Below are 16961 nucleotides of genomic sequence, written 5' to 3'. Positions count from 1 at the left end.
TTTATGATTAACTTCAAACCCACAAAGTGATATATATCTCTATATTTGGTATTAAGTTTGTTTTTTATTAGGTACTAAGCTCTGTAAAGGAATATTTCTACTCTGCCCACCACGAGTATCGACACTTGGTTTCTAGCAGTGTAAGCCCGCAGACATTCCACTGTGTAACTGGGTTACTTTTTTACTAAGTATACATTCACAGGTATTTAAAACGTCTTAGACTTACCAAAATACAGTATCTGTAATTAATAGTTGTGTTTATTTATCTTAATTTTAGTTGTGTTTATTTAGGTTAATTTTAGTTGTGTTTATTTATGTTAATTAATAGTTGTGTTTATTTATCTTAATTTTAGTTGTGTTTATTTATGTTAATTGATAGTTATGTTTATTTATGTTAATTAATAGTTGTGTTTATTTATGTTAATTTTAGTTGTGTTTATTTATGTTAAATAATAGTTGTGTTTATTTATGTTAATTAATAGTTGTGTTTATTTATGTTAATTACTGCTTACGTTTATTTATGTTTTTATAAAATGATCCACTGGCTCTTGTTTCTTTTGTTACGTATTTCAAGTATCATGACTTTATTGGCAATTATTTCAACTATTCTGGTTTTATTGTTTATTTCTGGATTTTGACCGGACAGTTTCCTAAGTACCTTTGGTATATTCCCTGTAGATATATTAACATCACCGACTACATAGTGGCAAGAACACCAGTTCCGTTTCTAAATGTGGCTCTCCGACAAGACGGACAAAGGTTAGACACAACAATAAACGTGGAACCTGGGACGCCGCTCGAAATGTTGATTTATCTAGACGAAAAAAGTACAGGTTAGTTACTGTGGTGATAAATGACAGGCGGGTTTTATGTAATAATAATGAAATGCAAGTTGACTGTTACAAAAATAACGTATGGGGTGGGTGGGCTGTTGCGTAAATATAACACGAGAATATTTCTATGGCAGTAAAATATGGGTGTTTCTCACATACTAGTTACTATGGCAATAGGTTTTTAACTACATTTCTGAACATCACATAAGAAATATATATCGCAAACAATTTTTACAACGTTATACGACATACGCGTTTATTGACAATATTATGTTCTGAACCAATTTTCCTATTTTAAGTTTCTCCGATGTATTTTATAATGTCATCTTCGAGCTTTAGTTTTAGCTTATCAGAATGTCTGCTAAGGTTAACTACATATCTTTAGAACCTATCTATTTGTACCTGAACATTCTATTTCTCGTTACTTTGTCGTGTTGTATATTATCTGCTTAAACCACCATATTTCAAATACTTCCACTTGTCTTGTTTCATTAAGCACAATCCGTTTCTCTGTCTCTTGAAACAGGACAAGCCATACGTAACATTTTAATGGCTTCAAGAGAGCCACTTTCTCTCTGTGTGTCTCTGCATACAAGATAATGATTTAATTAGTTTGGTAATTACATAAATACATGGTCACTACAACTCATGTCTTGGAAATGATTACTAGCAATACGAATTAGATTTCCTAATAATATGTCATAAACTATGTCTCGTCAGAAACGAGTATATGCTGTGATATATATATATAGATAAATATAAAAGATAATTTGTATAATTACTTTCTACAACTATTACTATATATTTTATGCACTTAACCAAAAAAGCGCACTTAATAATTACAGGGAATCTGATAGCTTCGAATAAAATTGGACAGTATGGACAAACTTACGTCATCAATATGTTATGTTGAAGTCGATTAAAGTATTAAAGGGAAACAGCGTAAATCAATAACGTTCAGTGTTAAGATGAATCACGCAAGTTGAAAATATACCAACGATAAATTCGGGGTTCGATCCCCGCAGTGGACACAGCAGATAGTCCAATGTGGTTTTCCTCTAAAATAAACAAACTTTTTCTGATGTAAGAAAAATATGTTTGTGGATTATATAATACGTTTCTCAACTCACAACATGATTGTTTATAAACACGAATGATTCTTCTTGTAGTGATAACTCTTACTTCCTAGAGGCTTAGACTTTTAGAATCCGAGTCTCGATTCCCGAGACGTATACTGAGTAGTAAGCCTAAGTGTGCAGTTTGGCGCTAAAACAACCATATTTGTGTATCATAATAAAAGTTCATCCACCATCACTCTTTCATTCAGTTTATTAAAAGGTGTTAGACAATATACTACTGTTTAAGAGACTGGCTACTAAGTAATTGTTTATTATGTTTATTATGAAGCCAAATGCGATCCATTGACCAACAAACCGGACTTTGGATCTGATGTTACTAGATTCGCATTTACTGCTGCCCAAATTATCACACTTCGCACTTTTGGGCCGTTAGATCGTTATAAAAGTGACTGTTAATTCCCACTAGTCGATTAGAGTAGCTCTAACTTCAAAGTTGTTAATATCTTTAACAAACAGCATATCTAATGATTGTACCAAAATGTTTCCGAACAGAGGAACATGAAAATAATTTTCAATTGATTCAGATGCTTAGAAAAATAAACAAAATAACAAACTAGGCTTAGAGTTAATTAATCAATAGCAACCCACTCTGAATTCGAAAAGCCCGAAGTATAAACGTAACATAGATTTACAGCGCATGCGTATATGATGTCTCAGGTGAAGGTAAGTTGTCTTGTATTTTAAAATAAAGGTTTATAAATGAAGGTTTTCCGATTAGAGTCTTCGATTTTAAATTTAAGTTCCAGCCAGAATTATGTGGCTGTTATCAGTGCTGTATTTGTTAACGCATAAGTGTCGTCAGTTGTTGTTTTTTTTAGTAACGTAAAATGAATTGTAGAACTAGAGGTCGCTGTTGTCCAGTTTCGTGTTCTGCTGTTTGTTTTTTGAACACTTTCAAATCGATATCCAGATATAAGTTATCATTTTGTCTCAGCCATCATTTCATTAACATAAGAATATGATTTTAAAAAATTCAGAAAAAGAATCACTGAATCAAGTTGTGACGTAAAACATCTTCATGAAATTTAAATCAGGGCAATTAATGTTCTAAATACAACATTTCTCAAGGGTGGTAGTGGTGGGATACATGGATCAGATATTGTGACCGTGATTTCAGGCCTCATTTCAGACAAATAATGAAGTAGTTATAAAATAAATATCTCATTATAACCTAATGTATAACACTATCCTCTCAGGATCTCAAGATGTTATATTTTAAGAAGTTTATTGTTCACTTTCGAAATATTCATTTTTTTAATATTTCATTATTTGGTTGATAAGAGGCCAGAAATCACGGTTGTTAATCCAACTGGAACATGTGTTTAGGTGGTTTCTTGATATTATACTTGTAGTCGGAAGGTTATGACGGGTCCTGATGTTGTGTTATTGGGTAAGTAAATTTAACCACAGATGTTTGAGTCTACTAAGGTTAACGATGAGAACCTATCTTTTAGTAGTGGATTAAGTCGCGATGGAATGGTGTTAGTTTCAGGATTCTAGTGTACAATAAACATAAGAACAGTATAGTAAACAAGTGACCATAAGGACTGTAGTGTAAACAAGTGTACATAAATACTGTAATCTAACCAAGCGAACATAAATACTGTAGTGTAAACAAGTGAACATAAATACTGTAGTGTAAACAAGTGTACATAAATACTGTAGTTTAAACAAGTGTACATAAATACTGTAGTGTAACCAAGTGAACATAAGCACTGTAGTGTAAACAAGTGTACATAAATACTGTAATCTAACCAAGCGAACATAAATACTGTAGTGTAACCAAGTGAACATAAGCACTGTAGTGTAAACAAGTTAACATGAGGACTATAGTGTAACCAAGTGAACACAAGGACTGAAGTGTAACCAAGAGAACATAAAGACTGTAGTGTAACCAAGAGAACTTAAGAATGTAATGAGAACAAGTGAAAATAAGGACTGTAATGTTACCAGGTGAACATAAATACTGTAGTGTAACCAAGAGAACAGAAGGACTGTAGTGTAAAAAGTGAACAAAAGGACTATAGTTTAACCAAGAGAACAGAAGGACTGTAGTGTAAAAAGTGAACAAAAGGACTATAGTTTAACCAAGTTAACATAAGGACTGTAATATAACAAAGTGAACATAAGGACTGTAGTGTAAGCAAGTGACCATAAGGACTGTAGTGTAACAAAATCAACATAAGGACTGAAGTTAACCAAGTAAACATAAGGACTGTAACGAAAACAATTGAACATAAGGACTGTAATGTAACCATGTGAACATAAGGAATGTAGTGTAACCAAGTGAACATAAGAATTGTAATGTAACCAAGTAGACATATGAACTGTAATGTAACCACTTGAATATATTTTTCACAGTGCCAAGTGTTTCAGTCTACCAAGGTTTATGATGGGTTCCTATGTGTTTGTACTAGTTTAAGTCGCGATGGAATAGTGTTTATTTCAGGATTCTAGTGTACAGTGAACATAAGGATTGTAGTATAACCAAGTGAACATTAGGACTGTAGTGTAACCAAGTGAACATAAGGACTATATTATAACAAAGAGAACATTAAGACTGTAGTTTAAGAAAATGAACCTAAGGACTGTAGTGTAACCAAGAAAACATAAGGACCGTAACGAAAATAATTGAACATAAAGTTTGTTTGTTTGTTTGTGTTTTTGAATTTCGCACAAAGCTACTCCAGGGCTATATGTGCTAGCCGTTCCTAATTTAGCAGTGTAAGACTAGAGGGAAGACAGCTAGTCATCACCACCTACCGCCAACTCTTGAGCTACTCTTTCACCAACGAATAGTGGGATTGACCGTCACATATAACGCTCCCACGGCTGAAAGGGCGGGCATGTTTGGCGTGACTGGGATGCAAACCTGCGACCCTCACACGCCTTAACTCGCTTGGCCATGCCGGGCCCTGAACATAAAGACTGTAAAGTAATCAAGTGAACATAAGGACTGTAATGAAATCAAAGGGACTATAAGGAGTGTAGTGTAACAAAGACGACATAAGGACTTTAATGTAACAAAGTACACATAAGGACTGTAGTGTAACCAAGTGAACATAATGACTCTAATGTAATCAAGTGAACATACGGACTGTAATGGAGCCAAGTGAACATAAAGACTGTAATGTAATCAAGTGAACATAAGGACTCTAGTGTAACCAAGTGAACATAAGGACTATAGTGTAACCAAGTTAATGTAATGAAAACAAGTGAACATAATGACTCTAGTGCAATCAAGTGAACTCTAGTAAGGACTGCAATGAAAGCAAGTGAACATAAGGACTGTAATGTAACCAAGTAAACATAAAGACTGTAGTGTAACCAAGTGACCCGAAGGACTGTAGTGTAACCACGTGAACATAAGGGCTGTAATGTAACAAAGTAAACTTAAGGACTGTAATGTAAACAAGTGGACATAAGGGCAGTAGTGTAACCCAGTGAACATAAGGGCTGTAATGTAACCCAGTGAACATAAGGGCTGTAATGTAACCCAGTGAACATAAGGACTGTAATGTAAACAAGTGGACATAAGGGCTGTAGTGTAACCCAGTGAACATAAGGGCTGTAGTGTAACCACGTGAACATAAGGGCTGTAGTGTAACCCAGTGAACATAAGGGCTGTAATGTAACCCAGTGAACATAAGGACTGTAATGTAAACAAGTGAATATAAGGGCTGTAGTGTAACCAAGTGAACATAAGGACTGTAATGTAACCAAATAAAAATAAATACTGTATTGTATCCATACATAAAGTATAATGTAACCACGTAAACATGTTTCTGACAGTGCCAAGGGTTTTCAAATAGTTGTCTTATCTCCAGATGAAGAAAATATAATATAAATATAGTGTTTCTAAGTTCGAGTGTTTTATTTTTCCATATCAAGTTTGTACTTAATTTTCTTCTGTCATTTGGTTTCTTCTTTACTACCATACTTCAATTTCTCTGCTAGGGTTTACGATAATCTTTATGACTTATTTTAGTGTCTCAAAGTATATTGAGTCCCATGTGTTGTTTTTGTTCTCTGACATTCAGTTGTCTGTTAAAGTTTTGAGTTTGTTTCGTACATTGTCACCATACATCAAAATGAATTATTTGTTGTTTGGTATGATTGAGCTAAGAAAGTAAAAAAGACGAGAAAAACGAATGAGAAATCATTTTAGGGCTATAAAACATTGAGTTATGTGAATCGACTTATATTTCTACCTTTTTATTCCATTCGAGGAGTGATTAATTAGAAATAATAATTCTAAATTAACAAAGTTTCATTTCTTAAGTAATTTTGGTATTTCAACGATAAAATAAAATTGCGTTTTTTGGCAATGATTGTTTCTATTAGTTGTTTGAACCGAATAGTTTCGGTAACCTACTTACCAACATCATTTTTCCCGGGTTACTTATAAACACTTTATGTTTCGTTGTGCTATATAACGTTATTTTATCCATTCTCAATACAAACGATGAGCCTGTTCAGAAGATTGTATTTTGATGTTATAGGATGGATAGAAACTTTTGTTTGTTTGTTTTCATACAGACACCTATGGAATTCTTGCTAGTTACTTGAAAGTCACGGACAACACCAGTAAACAAGAAGAGGTTATTGTTATGAACGGGTAAGCCTGGTGAAATTCTGTTAGAATACTCTTTCATACACCATGTCGTGGTTAATGTGAGACTGTGTACTGGTAGATACATATGTTCGCTGCATACTGGTATATACGTTCACTCCGTTATGGCAGACACGTTCACAACGTACTGGTTAATACGTTCACTACGTACTGGTTAATATGTTCACTATATTCTGGTTAATACGTTCACTACGTACTGGTTAATATGTTCACTACGTACTGGTTAATACGTTCACTACGTACTGGTTAATATGTTCACTATATTCTGGTTAATACGTTCACTACGTACTGGTTACTATGTTCACTATATTCTGGTTAATATGTTCACTATATTCTGGTTAATACGTTCACTACGTACTGGTTAGTATGTTCACTATATTCTGGTTAATACGTACACTACGTACTGGTTAATATGTTCACTATATTCTGGTTCACACGTTCACTACGTACTGGTTAATACGTTCACTACGTACTGGTTAATATGTTCACTATATTATGGTTAATACGTTCACTACGTACTGGTTAATATGTTCACTACGTACTGGTTAATATGCTCACTATATTCTGGTTAATACGTTCACTACGTACTGGTTAATATGTTCACTATATTTTGGTTAATACGTTCACTACGTACTGGTTAATATGTTCACTATATTCTGGTTCATACGTTCACTACGTACTGGTTGTTTCAACAAATTTCTAAATCTTGTGACTTTTATATCATTCCTGTTTTTATCTTATTTGATATTACCGTGATTAACACTTTGTGTCAAAGTATTACAAACATTTACTTATTAAATTTCTTTTATGTCCTCTCATCGGAACAAAGGGATAGCTTATCATTAACGTAATGTTTATAGAAAAAGAAATGTATTCAGTATAGCAAAACTAAATATTTGTAATAAATTGTATTTTTAATGTATGGAATGTAATCACGTCCACTGTCTGTACCATGTATTTTTAATGTATGAATATAAACACATTCACTGTCTGTTTAACAAATATAGTGAGGGATGAATTGGATAATATGGTGCTATCTTTCTTCATTCTTTTTAATTAAACATTATCTAGTGAAACCATGAATCTTAATATACATTTATTTTATATTTCTACTCCAACAGATGTTCCATTGATTCTTATATATTCGGTAACTTTGACTCGCCTGACAATGGGAACACTCTGTCGGCCAAGTTCAGGGCGTTCAAGTTTCCTCACTCCAATTATGTCCTGTTTGTTGGCACTGTCAATGTTTGTCTTAAACAATGTCAAGGGGTAAGAATACGTTTTATGTCCTGTCTGTCATTGTGTGTCTTAATGTCATGGGGTTTTAAGAACACTTTTTATGTCCTGTCTGTCATTTTGGATCCTAAAGAATGTAAAGAGGTGAGAACACTTCCTTTATGCTGTTCGTATTATAACTATTCCAAGTGTAGTGCCTTAAAAATATGGAGAGACACTGTACATGTAATTTTATATTTATTTCATGAGTGGGATTATGATAGAAAACAATAATACTCAGGTAATTTACGTTTAAAAACTTATTATTTAAGGCTTAATATATACAGAGATGCCAACCATTACGATTTGAGCATAATCATTACGATTTTGGTGTATACATTACTACTATACGCTCATACAGACAAATATTTCGACTTGTTCCAACTCCCAAATTATTATATATTATATAGACCTACACAATAAAGTGATAAATTGTTTCCCCAGGACTTGAAATGGGTGAAAAGAAAATTTTTAATGATACAAATAAATTTTGATAATAAATAAAAGACATAGTCCAAATGGCTACTTGCGATAATCGTGTTTGTGCTTGAAATAATAAAAAAATATTTGTATCTCCGACGTCTACCAATAGTTTGAGTGCGATGTTTCTCCATACTGGGTACGTGGAGGACTCCATAGTTACGTCACCAGTGCTTGTCAGCCAATCAGCGCTCGCGTAGATGGGTATTTCTCGTTTTCTAAGCGGCATAGAAACACCAATGCGATCGTTCTAAAGTGGAAAAAACGAGGCCTCGTTCACCAGATTGTCTTGTTTCTGGCAAATCTGAAAGAACTAAAACTGTGAAAGGGTTCTGTCTACAATCATTACGCTCAGTCATTTGAAGTAGTTGGCATCTCTGTATATATTGTAAAACATGGATTGATATACAACTGTAATAGTATGTTAATTTAGACTTCACAATTTTATAAACGACGGAGTTGAATGCATCAATAAACTAAATTAGGTTTAACATTAATTTTATAAATAAAAATACCAATGGAAAAAACTGACCACAGTACTTTGTCAATCTAGTATCCTGTAAAAATACGTTTTCACCATGGTTTTAACTGATCAAAGTACTTTGTCAATCTAGTGTCCTGTAAAAGTACGTTTTCACCACGGTTTTAACTGACCAATGTACTTTGTCAATCTAGTATCCTGTAAAAGTACGTTTTCACCATGGTTCTATATGTTGCCTTCTGTTATTTGTAATATTTGTGGAATAAGGTATGATGTGACGTCTTATTACACCGATACAAGTCATCATTGGTAAGCTGAGAATTTCTACTTTTGTAATAAATAGTTACTTCTAATTAAACGGAGCTACGCACTGTCATCAGACAAAAAATTAAACGACCAGTTCAAATCGTGGTTTAATATGTAAGCCTAGCTAGGAATGCAACATGCCATAAAAATCTATAATGATTAGAAAATTTGGTTGTCTTGTAATGTTATAAAACCAAACCTATAAAGATTACAAAAAAGTCACTCATAATTATGGTGTATTGTTATGTCATAAAACGAAATTTATAAAGATTAGAAAACAGTCACTCATAATTCTGGTGTCTTGTAACGTCATAAAAACCTATAAAGATTAAAAACAGTCACTCATTATTCTGGTGTCTTCTAATGTCATAAAACCAAACTTTTAAATATTAGAAAACAGTCACTCATAATTCTGGTAGCTTTTAATGTCATATAACTTAACGAATAAAAATTAGAAAACAGTCACTCATTATTGTGCTGTTTTGTAATGTCATAAAACTAAACTTATAAGGATTAAGAACAGTCACGTATCATCCTGTAGCATGTAATGCCATAAAATCATACTTTTAAAAGTACCTAAATGACTCTATCTTGTGATTAGAAAACAACACTGACAATACTGTTAATTATATGCTCTCAGTAATCTTAAAGCTAAAATATATTTTATGAAATTAAACGCTTGTACAACAAATATTCCTATGTTACAGGATGTATGAGTCTGTTAGATGTATAATTCAGAATTTTACAAACACGTTTTCCACGAACAAAAATTTTTTGAAGATCGAAAAAAACTTTTTATTTAAGTGCGCAACGAATTGCAATATTTTTAGAAACTCTTTTGTGTAGAAAACGTTTTTATTTTACTAAATGAAATCCTTACTAAGACTGTTATTTTACTAAATGAAATCCTTACAAAGACTGTTATTTTACTAAATGAAATCCTTAGAAGGACTGTTATTTGTTTCCATGCAATTTTTTGTGCGTTTTCTGCTCTTTTAACAATTAGAAATAATTTTCGTTTTTAGAAAACACAAAAATAAAGTTTGTGATGGTTTTGTTTCCAACTAACCTGACGTCGAGATTGGTATAAAAAAAATAGTAGAAACTTGTCTTTTCACATTCAAGAAAATTACATTAAAGGAACTAGCAATTAGAATTCATCTTTAGTATACGAACTACATTGACACGCGCTCCTAAACCAAAAAGTGATTTATAATTGGTTGAGAAATACGACTGATATATAATGTACTTACATATTATTCCGTTCGTTGGTTTGCTGAACTTATCTTATTTAATGGCAGTGATTACGAGTTCTACAGCAGAAGCAGTGGAAGAAATAGATGATTCTTCCTCTAAGGTTAATGATTTTAATGCTTGAAAAAGTTCTCTCCTTTTATTCTCGTATTCTTCAAATCACAAATAATTCACGAAATAAAAACCCGTCCTAATTATTTTAACATCTAATTAAAGATTATTTTTTATGGGAACTGTTCAGGTTCCTTGTGGAAACGATCACTTTGGTTTTGGAAGAAAGAAAAGAGAAATTCCTGGAGAGCTACCTTCAGACCCAAACAAGATGTTTGATGTAGAAATGACGGCATTTTTAAAAGTGGGATACGACAAAAATGCCTTTTCTGGGATTAAAGGTTTGTGTTTCTTTTTCCATTTTATGTTAGAAGTGACATTAAAAAGGAGAACATTATTTCTGGAAACAACGATAAATGTTTTAAAAATATTATTACTTTCAAAGACGAATGTCCTTGTTCGTTTTGTCAGATTATTCCAGGTTTTCCCGAGTGGTAACATGCTCGACTTTCCTTTCGTATTCTGTATCAAATATTACACTTAAGCCTGCTTCACTGCATCATCAGAACAGAAACTGATTCGTTAGGGCTAACTTGTGAAATAATACGTATATAACTATTTTGTTTGGTGAATAAGCTAGTTACCTTTCTGAAAGACAAGGATTAATGAATTAAGATACGCCATGATTTATCATAGAGGGGGGGAAGGGGTGAGTCTAGCAAACTGCTTTTGATTCGCCTAATTGTAATATCTTCTATTTACAGCTGTACCAGGGTATAAAATGTTACAGTCAATATTGCTAGAAGCTAACAGTCCATAACAGTCCTCTTAAAAATGTGGTTAAATATAAACTTATAACATTATTTGTGGCTTTCATTGTCCCTAATAAGAACTATCTGGCGATCAATTTTAATCCATGTTAACTTCAGTTAAAGTATAAAGAAAACTATCAAACCATGTTTTTTTTTTAACTTTCGTTAGAATATAAGAGAACCAACTGAAGAATGTTGAAGCTGTCTGGTACCAACACATGAGCTAGCTATTCGTAGCAACTAAATAGCATGATATTTATCGGTTGGCTAACGATAAAACGTAATACAGTGTATATGATTGGATAATAATCTATTATTTGCTTCAGGAAGGACAAAAGGTAAGGAAGAGGACCGTTTGGAGGACCAGCTAGAAACAAACCAAGGTCCTTACGTAACATCTGGTTCAAAGAAGCTGCCATCTTTATCAGCCGCCATGTTCTTTGTTACAACAGTCACTCTATTGACACGCTAAGACATGGCTAAGTTGCATCATTTTTGGATATTTATTTGTTGTTGTTGTTTTTCTAATGTGTGTTTCATGTAATCTTGATGATAAGACTTTCTTCAGCCATGGTGATATTCAACTATAACCCGTTCCTGGTGGTGGTGGTGCTAAGGGTTCTCATTACAACTGTGAAGCTTTGCAGTGAAACCGTTATTCTAGGAAAAAAATACACATCCTAAGGTTGTGTCAGTTTCTGGAATTATTTTTTTCGGTGTTTTTTACAGGTGAAAGTAACAAACGGTAATCAAATAACCGTGAACAATAATCAGTCAGTGGTTGGATATGTAAAAGAGTTGTATTGTAGGATTATATACAGAACACATGGTATATTCTGATCATATACAGAACACATGGTATATTCTGATCATATACAGAACACATGGTATATTGTGACACAGTTTTGATACTTATACGGAAAAGATGAGGAACGTGTCATGCGCAGTTGTAACCATTACGTTATCCTGAGGAATCTAATACATATAAATAGAAATTAATGTTCTACGTAAAAAAAAAAAGTGTAACAGTACCAAAAAATAATAATAATAACTGATCGTATTTCTTAAAAAAAAATCTAATTATACACTTTGCCATTCCTCGTCTGATAATCTGACCGACGACTTTGTGTTTCACTATCATAAAAAAAACGTGGAATAAATACTTTCCCCCCGTCTAGGTAGCACCAGAGTTTTCACTAAATGTTATTTCCTACCATGTCTGTGCATTAATGCCACGATGTTTTCTGTCATGTAAATTTATACGAAGATGAAAGCGGTCATTGTTAATATGGAATAGTTTTGCTAATAAAACATTAGATGTAATTAACACTGAGAAATATAACCTTTGTGTTTAATGTTTACTATAAGAGATGGATCCTGAATATTGGATAAGAATAAGATAAACGCTATCCCTGATAACGTAAAGCCTCCCCATACCTTATATGTTTGTACAATGTAGAAGAATTCCGTCGACACTTCTTCTAACCCAACAATATATATCGGCTTCCACACTGGAAACATGACACATTATCTAACTTGTTTTTCTATTTTCTAGGAACTTAAAACAGTGTAACTGCTCTTACAAAGATTCAAATGCAGTTTCGCTTTTGTTAAAAAGGTGCGTTGGGTCTAAAAATTTGGTTTATGGTAAAAGGATATATTGCTGTTTAAAATTTTTGTTTTTGGTAGAAGGATGCTGTTTAAAAGTTTATTTTTTGGTAAAAGGGTGCGCTGTTGTTCAAAATTTTGATTTTTGTAAAAGAGTGCGCTGCTGTTTAAAAATTTGGTCTTTGGTAGAAGGATACATTGCTGTTTAAAAATTTGGTTTTTAATAACACGGTACATTACAGTTTAAAAATTTGGTTGTTGGCAAGAGGGTTTCAGAACATTAACTATTATGTCTTCATCCTAGAGAAATGTTGAATTTAGAGCTTATATCATACAAAAAAAGATACACAACACATATTTTTGAAATTAATAAACCTTGTAATTTGGAAACTTCAAAAATAAAGCTCAGTTGTTAAAATGAGTTTATGTGTGTTTTCATTTAGCTAAGCCACTTCGGGCTGTTCCCCACCGAGGGGAATCATACCCCTGATATGTAAATCTGTAGACTGTACCAGTGGGGTACGTTGTTAACATGAACCATACCTATTTTGTTCTCCACTCTAAACGAAATATTTCGAGTTTTGTCAGACAAACGCAATCAATTTTTTAAAGTACAGTAATTATTTCCACTTTCGATCGGAAGGTAGAAAAAGTGTAGATAATTTCCATTCATCTGTTCTTCACAAATACAACCACTGTACAATATTTACAGTTATCTGTTCTATACAAATACAAATATTGTACAATATTTACAGTTATCTGTTCTTCACAAATACAACCACTGTACAATATTTACAGTTATCTGTTCTTCACAAATACAACCACTGTACAATATTTACAGTTATCTGTTCTTCACAAATACAACCACTGTACAATATTTACAGTTATCTGTTCTTCACAAATACAACCACTGTACAATATTTACAGTTATCTGTTCTTCACAAATACAACCACTGTACAATATTTACAGTTATCTGTTGTACACAAATACAACGACTATGAATTGTTTGCAGTTATCTGTTCTATAAACACAACTCATCCAGATTATTTCTTGTTATCTGTTCTCAACAAATACAACCACTGCAGATTATTTCCAGTTCTCTATTCTACATAAATAAAACTACTCTAGATTATTTCCAGATATTTTTTCTATACAAATACAACCATCGTAAATTATTCATAGTTGTCTGTTGTGCACAAATACAACTACTATAGTTTATTTTCAGTTATCTGTTCTGCACAAGTTTAACAACTGTCGATTATTTCCAGTTATCTGTTCTTTACAAATACAAAAACTGTTGACTATTTGCAGCTATGTGTTCTTTACACAAACATCCAATGTAGATTATTTCCACTTAAATGTCCTACGCTAATACAACCATTGTAGATTATTTCCAGTTATCCGTTCCACACAAATACAACCACTGTATATTATTTACAGTCATCTGTTTTACACAAATATTAGATGTTATTTCCTATTATCTCTCATACACAACCACTGCAGATATTTTCCACTCATATGGATATTATTTCCAGTTATCTGTTCTACAGAAATATAACCAATGTAAATTATTCCCAGTTATTAGTTCTATACAAATACAACCATCTGTATACCAAGATATTACATCTTATATAATTTCTAAGATTTAATAACTGACAATTAAACATTCTTTAAACAATAAAACACAAATGTCACGAATATCCAACCGTGTTCATAATAAAAATGTCTTTTGTTGTTCTTACCAACTTAGTCAAAAGCTAAATACGATGTTTTTTATTTCATTTCTCACTGTAAGCTTAAGCCCGGCATGGCCAGGTTATTTAGGTATTCGACTCGTAATCCAAGGGTCGTGGGTTTCAATCCCAGTCGCACCAAAATTGCATGTCACTGCAGCCGTGGGGGCGTTATAATGTTCCGGTAGGTGGGTGGTGATGAGTAGCTGTCTTCCCTCTAATCTTTCACTGTTAAATTAGGGACGGCTAGTGGAGATAGCCCTTGTGTAGCTTTGCACGAAATTTAAAAAATACAAAAACATGTATAAGCTTAAAGATACGATATCTTATTAACTAAGATAATAAAACAGTTTTCGTATACTGTATTTAAATATTACAGTTTTTATAACAATAATACACTTCCAGAATAAAGTATTTTTATAAGCTTTTCTCCAGTCACGGCACCTAAACTGCTTACTGCCATTTAGATAGTTTTTAGGTGAACAAAAGTTAATATAGAAGATACGGGATAACAGAGAAATAAACATTTAAATAGATGTTTGACTTTCTTCGTTAATTTACTGGTTTTCACCGATATTTTAAACAAAATTATGACTTTTTTATACTTGCTGAAATCACTCGACGTGAACGTGTTTAGTGTCAAACGTTTACACGTACATTGGCAATGCTGGCCACATTTCTTGTAAGTCCTAACCAATAATTTATAATTTTATTAATTTAATTAATGACAAACAATTCTTAGTTTATTTTACTTTACAAAACAAGACGTTATTGGTGTGTCCTTTTTTTGGGGTCAAAAATAATTAAAACATTCAGATGGCGTACGGTGACTTGAAAGGTTCGAATCACGTACGCATCGAGCTAACTAGCGAACATTTATCAGACACGGTATCCGTGTGAATTAGATTACAGATTAGCTACTTTCACACAGCCAGTGGTCCTAGCTTATGGTATTGACTTCTTCAAAACACGTGTTATAATTCCACGTATTTTTATTTCTATACTCAGTAGCCCCGAGAGTATGAAATTCCATACAGGACTCTGTGAAATCCGACAAGAGACTCTAGTTTGTTCATTTAGTAACTTGATTCGACCATTCAAAATTACAAACTCGTTTCAGATATAAAAAAATATAGTTTTCCTCATAAAACTTCGTTTTGTGAGTACAAGAATATACTGTTAATAATTCGTTATTTTTTATGAAAAATAGATAAACGTAAAAGTTTTGTGATATGAGTGTGTATTTTTAATTTTTTAATTACAACTTCATATCTGTTTTTACAACCGTTTATGTTCATAGCTGTTAGCGTTATATTTCTAAATAAAATATTTTTAAATTATATGGCGATAGTTCTTTGATATTCTTATGATCACGTGCCACCCAATTTAGCTAAAATTAAACAAATAATTAGTTTTATAGCAAAGTTCTGTTCGGTTTTAGAATTTGATGCTGCAGATAAAGTTTATAGTTCAGGACCGGTACCGTAGATTTATTACGAATATTTCTTCCTTAGTAGAGATTGTTTACTGAGTTCAAGAGAATATATAAATAGATCTATATTTAATTAGCTTCCTTCGTTCTGTGAAGAATATCTTGCTGAGAATAAAGATAAAGAACATATGGAGAAACATATATCATTTGGTGAAACGACAGACAGGAACACATAAAGAAACACGCATCGTTTGGTGAGAGGACAGGCATGACACATGAAGAAACACATATCATTTGGTGAGAAGACAGGCATGACACATGAAGAAACACATATCATTTGGTGAAACGACAGACAGGAACACTTGGAGAAACACAGATCTTTTGTTGAGAAGACAGACACGAACACATGAAGAAACGCAGATCGTTTGGTGAGAAGAAAGACAGGAACATTTGGAGAAACACAGATCGTTTGTTAAGAAGACAGGCACGAAAACATGAAGAAACACAAATCGTTTGATGAGAAGACAGACATGACACATGAAGAAACATAGGGCATTTCATGAGAAGACAGACACGAACACATAGACAAACAGATATCACTTGATGAAAGATAGGCAGGAACATGTGGAGAAACATATTATTTGACGAGAGATAGACAGCTGTTAATTACATGACATTTGTTGCTTTAAACAATAGCTGTGAATTACATAGACAAACAGATATTTGGTGAGAAGACAGACACTAACATATGTATAAACACAGATCATTTGGTGAGTAAACAGAATCTTATGCTAACTTTTTGGCTCACCCTTTCTGTTAAATAACGTTATTCCTATCTTGACCATAATGCCAAAGTATAATATTTAGTCTTATATTTGTGTATTTGTAGTTAACCATAAAGTCACACACTATGTTACATA

At 32.7% G+C, this 16961-nt stretch overlaps 1 protein-coding gene across 2 annotated transcripts in view; it reads left to right on the top strand.

Annotated features, from left to right (window-relative positions):
* LOC143238139 (uncharacterized) overlaps positions 1-13296 on the top strand; it is a 95093-nt gene extending 81797 nt beyond the window's left edge. For both annotated transcript variants that reach the window (XM_076478106.1, XM_076478107.1), the window contains 5 exons: positions 679-833; positions 6512-6590; positions 7727-7877; positions 10646-10796; positions 11594-13296. In XM_076478106.1, the coding sequence (XP_076334221.1) occupies positions 679-833; positions 6512-6590; positions 7727-7877; positions 10646-10796; positions 11594-11739 (682 nt within the window). In that variant the 3' untranslated portion in view covers positions 11740-13296. The remainder of the gene's footprint in view (positions 1-678; positions 834-6511; positions 6591-7726; positions 7878-10645; positions 10797-11593) is intronic.
* The last annotated feature ends 3665 nt before the right edge of the window (positions 13297-16961 follow it).

This window comes from Tachypleus tridentatus, chromosome 13 (genome assembly GCF_004210375.1).
Source record: "Tachypleus tridentatus isolate NWPU-2018 chromosome 13, ASM421037v1, whole genome shotgun sequence".
NCBI lineage: Eukaryota > Metazoa > Arthropoda > Merostomata > Xiphosura > Limulidae > Tachypleus > Tachypleus tridentatus.
The sequence above is the reverse complement of the archived record's forward strand: the minus strand, read 5'-3'. Positions and strand labels throughout refer to the sequence as shown.